We start from the raw sequence: 14,961 nt of genomic DNA on the forward strand, positions 1-14,961 counted from the left end.
ATAAACTGCAACGAAGATGACTCCTGCTGGCAAGCTCTGACTCCTACCCTACACTAATTATAGTAGACTGACACTAAATGTGGTATGCAAGTCTCGTGAGTCTGAATGTTTAGTTAAACCCAAGAAGATGCCTGATGCCTGATGTGCATTGAAGATCATCAAAACTCACAGTACAAAAAATATTGTATTGTGCAGTTTATTCATTAGGCAAAACATTGATTCACCTATGAGTCAAGCATTGAGAGCTTATCCAGTTCAAAGGTTAATTACCATGAATATGAAATGTTTTAACTTCTAACTTTATTTATTTTTTTATTTTTTTAAAGATTTTATTTATTCATTTTAGAGAGGAAAGAGAGAAGGGGGGGAGAAGCAGGAAGCATCAACTCCCATATGTGCCTTGACCAGGAAAGCCCAGGGTTTCGAACTGGTGACCTCAGCATTCCAGGTTGACACTTTAGCCACTGCGCCACCACAGGTCAGGCTAACGTCTAACTTTTTTTTTCTTTTTCTGAAGCTGGAAACGGGAGAGACAGTGAGACTCCCGCATGCGCCCGACCGGGATCCACCCGGCACACCCACCAGGGGCGAAGCTCTGCCCACCAGGGGGCGATACTCTACCCCTCCGGGGTGTCGCTCTGCCGCGACCAGAGCCACTCTAGCGCCTGGGGAAGAGGCCAAGGAGCCATCCCCAGCACCTGGGCCATCTTTGCTCCAATGGAGCCTTGGCTGCGGGAGGGGAAGAGAGAGACAGAGAGGAAGGAGGGGGTGGGGGTGGAGAAGCAAATGGGCGCTTCTCTTATGTGCCCTGGCCGGGAATCGAACCAGGGTCCCCCACACGCCAGGCCAATGCTCTACCGCTGAGCCAACCAGCCAGGGCCTACCGTCTAACTTTTTTAAACAAATAATACCTACATACTGACACAGTGAAGTAACTTAAATTCTTTTGTCTTTAAACAAGTAATCACCTCAAATTTAAGCTTTTTATTAGATATTATGTTTACCAAATATTATGTTTGCCAAAGGAAGATCATATGAAGGTTACTTTTGCTAAGTATGATCTACCTACATTTATATTTAAGACTTGTTCCTCAGCCCTGGCTGGAGAGTTCAGTTGCTTAAAGCATTATCCTTAAGTACAAAGGTTGCCAGTTCAATCCCCGGTCAGGGCACATACAAGAACAGATTGATGTTCCTGTCTGTCTGTCTCTCCCTCTCTTCTTCTCTCACTAAAATCAATAAATTAAAAAAAAAAAAAAAAGACAAAAGACTTCTGTCTCAATATGCCAAGAAGTATTTCCTAACGTTTGGCTCACGAAGAATCTATATCCAGCCTGATGAGGCAGCGGCACAGTGGATGGAGCGTTGGACTGGGAAGCAGATGACACAGGCTTGAAACCCCAAGGTCGCCAGCTTGAGTGCAGGCTCATCAGCTTGTGCATAGCTCATTCAGGTTGAGCGTGGGCTCACCAGCTTGAGCACAGGGTCACTGGTTTGAACGTGGGATCATAGACATGACCCCATAGTCGCTAGCTTGAGCCCAAAGATTGCTGGCTTGAGCAAGGGGGCACTCACTCAGCTGGAGCACCCCGGTCAAGGCACATATGAGAAAGCAATCAACGAGCAACTGAGGCGCTGTAACAAAGAACTGACGTTTTTTATCTCTCTCTCTTCCTGTCTCTGTCTCTGTCTCTCTCTCTCTCTCTCTCTCACACACACACACACACACAAAGAATCTCTATCCAAATTAACTTTCACCATTAAAATATTCTCAATCTATAAATATTGTACTCACATATGCAAATGCTCATTCTAGTTTAATAAATTATTTTGCAGCACTTAGCCTCAACATCAAAGAAAAGGTTTTAATACACATGGAATATTTTTTTCTTAAGAATATATAACTGGCCTGACCAGGCAGTGGCGCAGTGGATAGAGCATTGGACTAGGATGCGGAGGACCCAGGTTTGAGACCCCGAGGGTGCCAGCTTGAGCGCAGGCTCATCTGGTTTGAGCAAAGCTCACCAGCTTGGACCCAAGGTCGCTGGCTTGAGCCAGGGGTTACTCGGTCTGCTGAAGGCCCACAGTCAAGGCACATATGAGAAATCAATCAATGAACAACTAAGGAGCCGCAATGAAGAATTGATGTTTCTCATCTCTCTCCCTTCCTGTCTGTCTGTCCCTATCTATCCCTCTCTCTGAGTCTCTCTCTGTCTCTGGAAAAAAAAAACAATATATAAAACTGTTCAACATAGCATTCAGAAACAAATTTCCTTGAAATTTCAGTTTTTCCCCTGTCCCTCCCAATCTCTCCATCAGGTATCTTTTTATATTACCCATCATAGTTCTTACTATGGGCTATTTCATAATACAAGTATGGTCTGAATTATGTCCCATCCCCGAATTCCTATGTTAAAGCCTCAATTCCAAATGTGACTGTATTTGGAATATTGGGTCTTTACAGTTAAATGAGGTAAATCTAACACAGCTGGTACCCTTATAAGAAGAGGAAGAAACACCAGATTACTCTGCACACACACAAAAAGAGGAGGCCATGCGAGGACACAGAAAGAAGGTGATCATCTGCGAGTCAGAAATAAAGTCCTCACCAGAAACTGAGCCTACAGGCACCTCAACCTGGAAATTCTAGCCTTTAGAATTGCAAGAAAATAAATTTGTTCTCTAAGCCCCCAAATCTGGTATTTTGTTATGACAGACAGAGCAGACCAATAATATACTACATTAAGTCATATTATTTTGCCATGTTAAATTTAAGGTTTACATCAGATATCATGCTAATAACGGCCACAAGAATATCATCTGTAGGTTACTTATAACTGTAGAAATATCGTTCACTTCTACAAAAATTAGCCCCCCTCCAGTTTTTGTGGTCTACTTTTGTTTTTTTAATATTTGATAAAGACATGAATATAATGAATTTTTTCCACTTTTACTATACTACGAAAACAACAAAATGTAAGTACTAAGCCAAACACTTGAGGACTAAGGTCAATTTTAGAGGACCACAGTAAACAAGAGAGTATGAGTTAACCAAAGAAGGTTAACCATTACTCAGGTACAGCCCATTGTTAACACATAGAAATGATGGTCCATAGTTACCAACTCTCCTAATTTTTTATTTTAAACGTTGACAGAAATGAAAAATTTAAAAATACACAGGTGAAAACATATGTTCCTTTTTTTTTTTCTTAAGTGAGAAGCAGGGAAGCAGAGATACAAACTCCTGCCTGGGCCCCAACCAGGATCCACCCAGCAAGCCCCCTGTGCGGCCGTTGCTCCATTGCTAAGCAATCGAGCTATTGTAGCACCTAAGGAAAGGCTATGGAGTCATCCTCAGTGCTCTGGGGCCAACTGGCTCCAACCGAGCCATGGCTGCAGGAGGAGAAGAGATATAGAGAGAAATGGGTGGAGAAGCAGATGGTTGCTTCTCCTGTGTATCCTGACCAGGAATCAAACCCAGAACATCCACAAGCTGGACAGACAACTCTACTGCTGAGCCAACTGGTCAGGGCCATATATTCTCACAAAAATTTGTGTATGAATGTTCACGAAGGCATTATTCCTAACAGCCAAAAAGTGGAAACAAATAAAATGTTTATCAATTCATAAATGGATAAACAAAATAATGGAATATTATTCAATCATAAAAATAAATGAAGTACTGATACATACTACAATATGGCTAAACATTGAAAACATTACGCCAAGTAAAAGGAGCCAGACACAAAAGGCCACATATTGTATAATTCCATTTAGATGAAATGTTCAGAATTGGCAAATTTACAAAGAAAAAAAGCAGATTAGGGGCTTCCTGAGTTATGGGTAGGGAAATATGGCAAATGACAGGATTTCTTTGTGGGGTTATAAATATGGTATGCAATTACATAGTGGTTATGGTTGCACCATACTGTGAATATACTGAAAAGCCCTGAATGATAATACAAAATTTTATCGCAGTTAAAAAAAAAGAAAGGCAGTACTATACAGACCAAAATAAACATGTTTTTAGGCCAAATTAAGTTTTCAAGCTGCCAGTATATAATTTTCATTCTCTGCTAGAGATTCTAAATGATACTCTTTTCTCATTCGCATGTAGAAGTATGTGATAGTAAAAATTAACAAAAAAAGTCTTTTTCTAATTAGCAGGAAAAAAACCTAAAGGATAGAATTTTCCTCAACTTCATTTTCCCCCATAAAAGTTCCTCTTAAGTTAAAAGCCCCTTCAAATTGGAATACATTATCTAATGTGGAGTGAAAATATAAAGTTTCATGGTGTTCCATAATTTCCAGGTAGTACGGTATACCACTTACAATGATATACTGGGTCTTAGACAGAGAAGGGCTTAAATGACATCTAACACTGCTTTGAAATCTACCATAGTTTGAGAATAACAATTCAATAAGTATTCAAGAGCTTCCAGCTTGGAAGTATAACTGGCCCTAATATAAATGGAATAAAATTAGTCTTTAATTGTTAGTGCAGCTTGGAAAAGGGATTGAGATGGTGGGTCTCCAATGGCCCTGAAGTATAACTAGAATTCCCACAGCAGAGGAACAGTACCTCAGGGACATAAGAGCTTGATAAAGACACAAAATGAATGCCCAAGTCAAATGGAGTAAACAGAGGTGGCGCAGTGGACAGTGTCAACCTGGGAAACCGAGGACCTAGATTTGAAACCCTGAGGTCAATGGCTTGAGCATAGGCTCATTTGGCTTGAGCACAGGCTCACTAGCTTGAACATGGGGTGGCTGGCTTGATCTCAAGGTCATTGACTTAAGCAAAGGGTCACTGGCTCAACTTCAGCTTCCTGGTCAAGGCACGTAAGAGAAGCAATCAATGAACAACTAAAGTGACGCAACTACAAGTTGATACTTCTGATCTCTCTCCCTCCTGTGTGCCTGCCTGTTTGTCTCTGTCTCTCACAGCTAAAAGAAAGGGGGGTGGGGACACTTCTAGATCTAGATAATCTGGAACCAGTGATCATTAAGGAAATAATAGGAGGTAACCCTGAACAGATAGGTTGAGGGCCAGTACACGATATTCTGATGCCAGTTTAAGAAATTCAGACGTTCCAGAAGGCAATTCTATCTTTGAAACCAAAAGTCAATTTAATTATTCAGTTAGTGAACTTTTTAGGACATATCAGTGGTTGGCAAACCGCGGCTCGTGAGCCACATGCGGCTCAATCAGATTGAGGATGTTTTTAGCAAAGGCCAACTTACGAGTACACTAATTAAGTTAATAACAATGTACCTACCTATATAGTTTAAGTTTAAAAAATTTGGTTCTCAAAAAAAATCTCAATTGTTGTACTGTTGATATTTGGCTCTGTTGACTAATGAGTATGCCGACTACTGGGTCAGATGATGCTGTTTTTTGGGGTGCCTCCTTTATAGATAATGCAATTCTCCTTGATACCAATACAAAATAAATTTTTTTTGTATTATGGGTTGAGCCCCTGTTTATATATATCTCTTAAGGTTAGATATAAAGCATGAAGATTTAACTAATCATTAAAAAAAAAAATCTACTTTAGGTCCTGGCCAATTAGCTCAGTTGGTTGCAGCACCATCCTGATACACCAAGACTGTACGGGTTTGATCCCCAGTCAGGGTACATACAAGAATCGACCAATGAATACATAAATAAGTAGAACAACAACTTGATGTCTGTCTCTCTCAAATCAATTTTTAAAAATTCATTTTAGTTTCAAGAATAAAAGTGGCTATTTTATTCTTTCTCCAGTTCCCATTTATTCTTCCTTCTTATCTGATTTATCCAACAACATTAGATGTTCTCTAAGACTGTTTGCAGCTTTCCAGCTCCCCACCAAAGGGCAATACTTCTTTACATCCAAGAGGAATAAAAATGACAAAGAGAATCACATTTATTTGGTCTTGTTATGAAACACAACACAATAACTATACCTGAGAGTATGCAGTAAAGGATAGAGCTTTGGAGGCTAAATAAAAATGTCTATTCCTCCAAATAACATGTAAGAACAGCATCAAAAGTGCATAGACTCTAGAGACAAAGGCGAGACTGCCCAGCTTTGAATATTGCATGTGCCACTTACAGGCTGTGACCCTGGAAAAGCTACTTAACCATCTCGTTTCACTTCTCTCATCCGGAAAAAAAAAGGAAACAGTAACATATTACCTGATAAAAGATTGCAAAGATTATGGGACAATGTATGTAAAGCACTGAGAACAGTTCTTGGCACATGGTAAATGGTAATGTGTATACCATTTTTAACGTGTATAGCTTTTTTAAACACAATGCTGTAGGTTTCAGAAAAGCAAGGATTTTAATCTGCCCTGTTTACGGAACTCACATGCCTAAAATTGTATCTGGCTCATAGTAGGTGCATAATAAGTATTTGTTGAATGAATGAATGAATAAGAAATATTTTGCTTTTAGAGTTAAGAGAAACAAAAGAAACACTATTTAAAGGAAAAGAGTAAAATAAAGATGATTAAATGTCTTGCTCCTCCTCCTCTACTTTTTTTTTTTAATTAATTAATTAATTTATTTTTTACAGAGACAGAGAGTGAGTCAGAGAGAGGGATAGACAGGGACAGACAGACAGACAGGAACGGAGAGAGATGAGAAGCATCAATCATTAGTTTTTCATTGTGCGTTGCAACACCTTAGTTGTTCATTGATTGCTTTCTCATATGTGCCTTGACTGTGGGCCTTCAGCAGACTGAGTAACCCCTTGCTGAAGCCAGCGACCTTGGGTTCAAGTTGGTGGGCTTTTGCTCAAACCAGATGAGCTCAAGCTGGCGACCTCGGGGTCTTGAACCTGGGTGCTCTGCATCCCAGTCCAACGCTCTATCCACTGCGCCACCGCCTGGTCAGGCTCCTCCTCTACTTTTTCAAGAGATGTCTACCTTCACAGACTTTCTCTTATTTGTGTTTATTGTAACATCAGCATTTATTGATGAATACTTTCAGGAAATGCTGTATGAAAGCCTTTGCTATATTTGTTTCCAAGCTTAGGAGAAGACGGCCTCTTAAAAACCTTGCTACCCAAAGTATGCTCCTCTGACAAGCAGCATCATCATCTAGGTCAGGGGTCCCCAAACTTTTTACACAGGGGGCCAGTTCACTGTCCCTCAGACCATTGGAGGGCCGGACTATAAAAAAAACTATGAACAAATTCCTATGCACACTGCACATATCTTATTTTAAAGTAAAAAAACAAAACGGGAACAAATACAATATTTAAAATAAAGAACAAGTTAAATTTAAATCAACAAACTGACCAATATTTCAATGGGAACTATGCTCCTCTCACTGACCACCAATGAAAGAGGTACCCTTCCAGAAGTGCGGCGGGGGCCGGATAAATGGCCTCAGGGGGCCGCATGTGGCCCGCGGGCCGTAGTTTGGGGACCCCTGATCTAGGTCCTTGTTAAAATGGCAAATCAGCCCTACACATAACAAAGTGCATATTAACTCTCTGAGTAGAGAGTTGTTTTTTTTGTTTGTTTTGTTTTGTTTCATTTTTCTGAAGCTGGAAACAGGGAGAGACAGTCAGACAGACTCCCGCATGCGCCCGACCGGGATCCACCCGGCACGCCCACCATGGGGCGATGCTCTGCCCATCAGGGGGCGATGCTCTGCCCATCCTGGGCGTCGCCATGTTGCGACCAGAGCCACTCTAGCGCCTGAGGCAGAGGCCACAGAGCCATCCCCAGCGCCCCGGCCATCTTTGCTCCAATGGAGCCTTGGCTGCGGGAGGGGAAGAGAGAGACAGAGAGGAAAGCGCGGCGGAGGGGTGGAGAAGCAAATGGGCGCTTCTCCTGTGTGCCCTGGCTGGGAATCGAACCCAGGTCCTCCGCACGCTAGGCCGACGCTCTACCGCTGAGCCAACCAGCCAGGGCTAGAGAGTCTTTTTCATGCTTGCTGACCCAAAGGAGTGAGGTTTCTTTTTTTTCAAAAACTAAAATTAGCTCCAGTTTCAGTTTTATTAACTTAAAATCATGTTTCTTTGATAACCAATTTATGGAATCAAGAAAAACATATATATTTGCCTTTTTAAAAAACATTTTATTTATTCATTTTAAAGAGGAAAGACAGAGGAGAGAGAAGAGGGCAGAGGAACAGGAAGCATCAACTCCCACATGTGCCCTGATTGGGTAAGCCCAGGGTGTTGAACCAGAGACCTCAGTATTCCAGGTCAACACTTTATCCACTGCGCCACCACAGGTCAGGCTACATTTGCCTTTTTTTTTTTTTTTTTTTTGTATTTTTCTGAAGCTGGAAACGGGGAGAGACAGTCAGACAGACTCCTGCATGCGCCCGACAGGGATCCACCTGGCACACCCACCAGGGACGAAGCTCTGCCCACCAGGGGGCGATGCTCTGCCCCTCCGGGGCGTCGCTCTGTCGCCTGGGGCAGAGGCCAAGGAGCCATCCCCAGCGCCCAGGCCATCTTTGCTCCAATGGAGCCTTGGCTGCAGGAGGGGAAGAGAGAGACAGAGAGGAAGGAGGGGGGGGTGGAGAAGCAAATGGGCACTTCTCCTATGTGCCCTGGCCGGGAATCGAACCCAGGTCCCCCGCACGCCAGGCCGACGCTCTACCGCTAAGCCAACCGACCAGGGCCCATTTGCCTTTTTTTTAATGCTGCTTTACACATTTTTAAAATAAAAATTTTTGTTATACGGTTGTACTCTGGATGGTCAGGAGGCACAAGAATGTATATGAATGTTTGTACTACTCAAAGGGTTAATATTAGAGAAGTACAGTTCTAGATCACTCAAGATAAAGAGCACAGCCTTTACAAGGATCAAGATTCAAATCTAGGCTCTCACACTTTATTATCAATAAGACTAGGTAAGCTTATAAACTTCCCAATTTCTTCATATGTAAAATTGAAATAGTAATAGTAGTTGCCTCCAAGAGCTGCTACAAGGATTAAGTGAAAATGCACATGCAACATTGGTTGGCTTCAAAGAAACAGTACTTGCCCAATAAACATTAGCTGCTTGTATTGTTGAAATCCCCCTTCGTCTACTATAATACTCTACAGTGAATTTTTATACTAAAATACTAGGAAGAGCTTTACAGAGAAAATTTTTTATTTGCTTTTCTTTCTAATTTGAATTACACAGTGAGTCTTCCTTCAGGATCAGCATGAAATTTAAGTTCATCTAATAGGAATAACTGCCTCTTAAATTTCTATTATCTTGTCCTCTTTTTCCATTTCTCTTCTCTTTGGTCTTAATTTTAATTGTGTATGAGAATAAATAAATAAGTAACCAAACTGAATGACCAAATGAACAAATATTAAGTCTGAACTGAGAACTAATTCTTAGAAAGTGCTACTTAAAAAGTCTGGAAATTCAGCCTGACCAAGTGCTGGTACAGTGGTAGAGCACTGGACTGGGATGCAGAGGACCCAGGTTTGATACTCCGAGGTCACTGGCTTGAGCACGGGCTCATCTGGTTTGAGCAAGGCTCACCAGCTTGAGCCCAAAGTTGCTGGCTTAAGCCCAAGGTCACTAGCTTGAGCAAGGGGTCACTCGGTTGGCTGTAGCCCCCCAGTCAAGGCACATATGAGATAGCAATCAATGAACAACTAAAATGTTGCAATGAAGAATTGATGCTTCTCATCTCTCTCCTTTTCTGCCTGTCTGTCCCTATCTGTTCCTCTCTGACTCTCTCTCTCTGACTCTCTCTTTCACGCATGCGCGCGCAAGCACACACATACACACACAGATCTGGATATTCAATAGCGAATTTAGACTACTTTAAAATTACTAAACTTTACGGAAGTAGGCTACAAATTGAATTTTAACATACAGAAAAGAATTTTTCAAATCAGAAATATAGTTTACAAATAAAACTATCAAAGATATTTGAAATCTTATAAACACTACCCAAAGGAGAACAACAATTTGGATTTTTGGTGAAAGCAATGCTTAATATATAGAAACATTATATCCAACATTAAAGGGCACTTGTTTTCAAGTAATGCTGGTAGCTAGTGTTTCATTTTATGAAGTTTTCTTAAAGGAGCAAAGAAGGTAAGAGCATACTGATTTCAAGTTCTCACTGAAAACAGTAGGAGAAAACTAAAAGCAAAGGAAGAAACCATGATAAAGAGAGCAACAACCTCCCACTGCCATTAAAATGTATGTTAGCCACAAAAAGTGTTAATACAAGATGTTAGACAAAATTTCAGTTGGTTTTTATACTTCTGGAAAGGTAAGGACTCGGTTCTGTCCTTCAAGAAAGGTTAGGATTTGATTTGCTTGGTGCAGCAAATTTGAAAACACAGTCAGAAAACCAGGCGTAATAATTATAAGTATTGTAGACTTAAGAGTTTGCTAAGTGCAATGAAACAAACAAACAAAAATCACAAAAGAAGCCCATCTGAAAAAACCCAATACCACTTCACATCCATTAGAATGGCTATTATGAATAATAAAAAAACAAGAGATGGGTAGGAATATAAAACTGCAGAGGTGAGGGAAATGGTATGGTGGATTCTCAAAAAATTAAAACTAGAACTACCAAATGATCCAGCAATTCTACTTCTAGTTAGATAACACACAGAAGTGAAAGCAGTGATTCCAACAGGTATTTGTATACCCAGGTTCATAGCAGCATTATTCAAAAAATAGCCAAAAGGTGGAAGAAAAAAAGTGCCCACTGACAGATGAATAAACAAAATGCAGTGTGTGTGTGTACACACTGGAATGTTATTCAGCCTTAAAGAGGAAGGGAATTCTGATACATGTTTCAACATGGATGAACATTGAAGAGATTATTATGCTAAGTGAAATAAGCCAGTAACAAACAGACAAATATTGTATGATTTCAGAAAGTAGAATAAGTGCTTATACGGGATGGGGAAGAAAGGAAAATAAGTTAGTATTCAATAGGTTTCAGTTGAAAGAAATGACTTGAGACTGATGGTGATGATGGTTGCAAAACAATGCAATTGTACTTAATGCGTCAAAACTATACCCTTAAAAATGGTTAAAATTAATACATTTTTAAGATGTATAATTACTTTACACAATTAAAAAACAAGTTCGCTATCTCCATATGGGAGTCCTCTGGTTATGACATGGTTCTGTTCCTATGACAGTGACGTAACCTAAATTTTGGTATGAGTTACAACACACTCTAGCCTAAGTCACTTATCTATCCTAACAGAGTTGTAAAATCATAATCTATAACATAAAGACACAACTAAGCCACAGAAAAAGGAAAAGAATATAAATATACTGTATTGTAGTAACAGAAGAAATGACAAAAATAAAATGAGTGTACAAAAAAGTATGACGCTAACGGCGTAAGCCAAAACACTCACATCTCAAATTTTAAAGTTTTTATGGGAGTGAGCGTCATAAACTCGAAATGCTGTTGAGACTGTCATAACCTGAGGACCCCTGTATTCTTAAAACAGGAAAAGATATCGTTTTGGGTTTTTTTTTTTTGTATTTTTCTGGAAAAGATGTCGTTTTGATGATTTGAACATTTTCATTTAAAAATTTTAAATGTCCAATATAAAAGAGCCAAGTACTCAATTTTCTTTTTGCTTTTTTCCCCCATTCACTAAAAGAAAGATCAACCTCCTTTTAGAGGAAGCCTAACAGTTTTTCAAATTGAGAGAATTCCAATTTAAACAGTTGTTAGGCAGAGGAGTGAAAGAAGAGAGAAGAAATTACAAAACAAAGCAAAACAAAACACACAAAAAAAACCTTGTTTAGGTGTTTCTTCCTCCTTTTTAGTCTCCTCATCCTCTAAGCTGGGACTTTCCCGGGAAGAGTTGTCCTGTTGGCTAGAGTTTTTCAATAGTACTGGATCAATTTGTGCTTTCAGGAGTGCAAGAGTCTCAGCCAACTCATTTCGATTTCTAAACAAGGGAAAAAATAAGACAACATAAAAATCTTTCTTCCATTCTAAAGAGCTTTCAGAATAATATGTATTAGAAATTTAAAAGAAAAATACCTTAAAAATAAACAAATTACTGGTACAGCTAAATTGAAATAACCATTTAAATTTTAAAATTAAGTATCAGAAATGAAAACATTAAAATATACTGTTCTCCAAGAGGAATCTTAGTTTACTTATTCTTTGTATTGATTAGAATGGCATTGCAAATCTCTGGCAGAAAAAAATCAGTTAGGAACTTAAACAAAAATCAAAGTTTGATAATTTTTTTGAAGTACTGTACAATCTCTAGGTAATACAAGATCAATGTAAACTTGCTTGAAGAAACATTTCTTTTTAACAGAATGATTCAAGTTCTTAATTCATTGGAAATAAGCCTCTTTTCCACCTACAGAGAAATAACATTTGATACTGTTACAAAATTATGATCTGGGTCTTTCTAAGTAATGATGGCAAAAAGTCAACTGTAATTACACAGTTCAAAACCTGAGAATTTAGGTTACTGATGTTTTGTCAATTGTAATTTACAACTACAGAAAGAAAATTCATTTTGAATTAAAAATATAAGAAAATCCTAAATAAATAAGATCCTAATCTATATATTCTCTTTACTACCACAACCAAAGGTGTGATATGCTCAATTTAAATGCTACTTACAAACAAGAAAACTCAGTTGGATATTTTTCCTGCTCAGATAAACAGTGTGTAACAGTGGGGGGAAAAAAAAGCCTGGACCAAGAGTTGGAAAAGAGTTTTGTTTCTGCCACTAATTAATCAACACTAGGAGCTTCCTATTTGTGTTCTCAAAGGATTCTGTATGCATCTCTAATTCTATGAAATTAGTATTAAAATAAAATTACTTAATTTCTTATATGTCATGCCATATATGCCCCTCTATCCTCCTACCCCTTTCTACCTCCATTTCAGCTGAACTCTACTGCGTGAGAACAGACAATGCCTCAAGAAGTAGGCTCTTAATATTTTTTTAAATAAATGAATAAAATCCCTGTTCCTAAACTAGATGGCTATGAGCCCACAGAGAGGTCATACATCTTCTACTGGGCCTCACCTTCCTTGTCTGTAAAATAAAAGACTAAATTCTCTTAGATATTATTAAAGTGGCCTCCTAAGAAAAAGTAATAAAACTGCACTGATGGATATGTCCCAGAAATTAAAATAGCAACCATTTGGTCATTGTATATGGAATGAATAAATATGTTTATACATTAAGTATACCAAATAAAATGAAGAGTTAGAATTTTAATTCTCTAAGAGTAGAAAGTCAGAGTAGATGCTCTTCAAAGATCCTATCTGGTACTGCCTCCAATTCACAAAAAGAAAAACTAAGACCTAAAGATACTAAGTAAATTTATTTTTGGCAAAGTTCCTATCTCTTAACTTCATTACACCAACCTGCTCCTAAGGCTCTATCCATTTAATGTTACTACTTCTCATACTTCATAGAGAATTCCATATGTAATAAGTGCCTCAACTTATTTTATTTTATTTTATTTACAGAGTCAGAGAGAGGGACAGATAGGGACAGACAGACAGGAACGGAGAGAGATGAGAAGCATCAATCATCAGTTTTTCGTTGCAACACCTTAACTGTTCATTGATTACTTTCTTATATGTGCCTTGACCGTGGGCCTTCAGCAGACAGAGTAACCCCTTGCTCAAGCTAGCAACCTTGGGTCCAAGCTGATGAGCTTTGCTCAAACCAGATAAGTCCACGCTCAAGCTGGCAACCTCGGGGTCTTGAACCTGGGTCCTAGGCATCCCAGTCCAATGCTCTATCCACTGTGCCACCACCTGGTCAGGCCTCAACCTATTATTTTTTGAAGTCATGCTGGGAACTGAAGAATATATTGAAGTTTTTCACCATACCTACTTTGAAAAGCTTCCAAACATTAGAAGAAAGTCAATATTGCTAGAAAATCTGTCAATTTATTTCTAATACTCTAAGCAACAAAGGAATTTAGCAGAAAAATTATGGAAAAACTCTCTAAAAGGCTTATAACCTCATCACAGTGTTAAAATGAAAGCCTAATGTAATTATTATATGAAAACAAGAAAGCTACCCTTCTGGATTTTGCCTATTTTAATCTAACAATTATATTTAGTATGCAGAATAATTATTTAATTTTTAAAGTTTTTCTCAGGAGAGAGTGCAAGTGCAGTCCCACACCACCACATATTATGCAGTTGAGTTACCCACATTTGGAAAATCACAGATATCAGCACTTTCGGTGTGCAATGGGTAAGTCTCACTCTGGGAAAACCACCTTCATGATCATGGTATCTCTCCTGCCAGGAAGTATGCTTGCTTGCTTGCTTGCTTGCTTGCTTGCTTATTTATTTATTTATTTATTTATTTATTTATTTATTTATTTATTTATTTATGACAGATAGAGAGAGGGACAGATAGGGACAGACAGGCAAGATGGGAGAGAGATGAAAAGCATCAATTCTTTGTTGTAGCTCCTTAGTCTCCTTAGTTGTTCATTGATTGCTTTCTCATATGTGCCTTGATCAGAGGACTACAGCAGAGCAAGTGACCCCTTGCTCAAGCCAGTGACCTTAGGCTTCAAGCCAGGGACCTTTGGACTCCAGACCAGCAACCTTGGGCTCAAGCCAGAGACCCCGCGCTCAAGCCGACAACCTTGGGGTTTCGAACCTGGGTCCTCCACCTGCCAGTCCAATGCTCTGTCCACTGCGCCACCACCTGATCAAGCCTGAATAATTTTTTTTAAATTCTAAATTTCAAATTAGAGGGGATTTTTATAAAAACACATACAATACAGTATATTCAAATTATATTAATAATATTTTACCATTATCTATAGCAGGGGTCCCCAAACTACGGCCCCCTGAGGCCATTTATCCAGCCCCCACCATACTTCCGGAAGGGGCACCTCTTTCATTGGTGGTCAGTGAGAGGAGCACATTGACCATCCCATTAGCCAAAAACAGGCCCATAGTTCCCACTGAAATACTGGTCAGTTTGTTGATTTAAATTTACTTGT

The 14,961-nt window shown here is 39.3% G+C and overlaps 1 protein-coding gene and 1 non-coding gene across 4 annotated transcripts in view; both read right to left on the reverse strand.

Annotated features, from left to right (window-relative positions):
- The window catches only part of RSF1 (remodeling and spacing factor 1), a 174,668-nt gene that overhangs the window by 61,592 nt on the left and 98,115 nt on the right, over window positions 1–14,961 (reverse strand). For all 3 annotated transcript variants that reach the window (XM_066369263.1, XM_066369256.1, XM_066369274.1), the window contains exon 5: window positions 11,743–11,897. In XM_066369263.1, the coding sequence (XP_066225360.1) occupies window positions 11,743–11,897 (155 nt within the window). The remainder of the gene's footprint in view (window positions 1–11,742; window positions 11,898–14,961) is intronic.
- Window positions 14,097–14,256, reverse strand: LOC136390031 (U1 spliceosomal RNA). The gene has a single exon (XR_010748559.1). It is a non-coding gene; the product is annotated as a U1 spliceosomal RNA (small nuclear RNA).

Source organism: Saccopteryx leptura, chromosome 1 (assembly GCF_036850995.1).
Source record: "Saccopteryx leptura isolate mSacLep1 chromosome 1, mSacLep1_pri_phased_curated, whole genome shotgun sequence".
NCBI classification, from domain to species: Eukaryota; Metazoa; Chordata; class Mammalia; order Chiroptera; family Emballonuridae; genus Saccopteryx; species Saccopteryx leptura.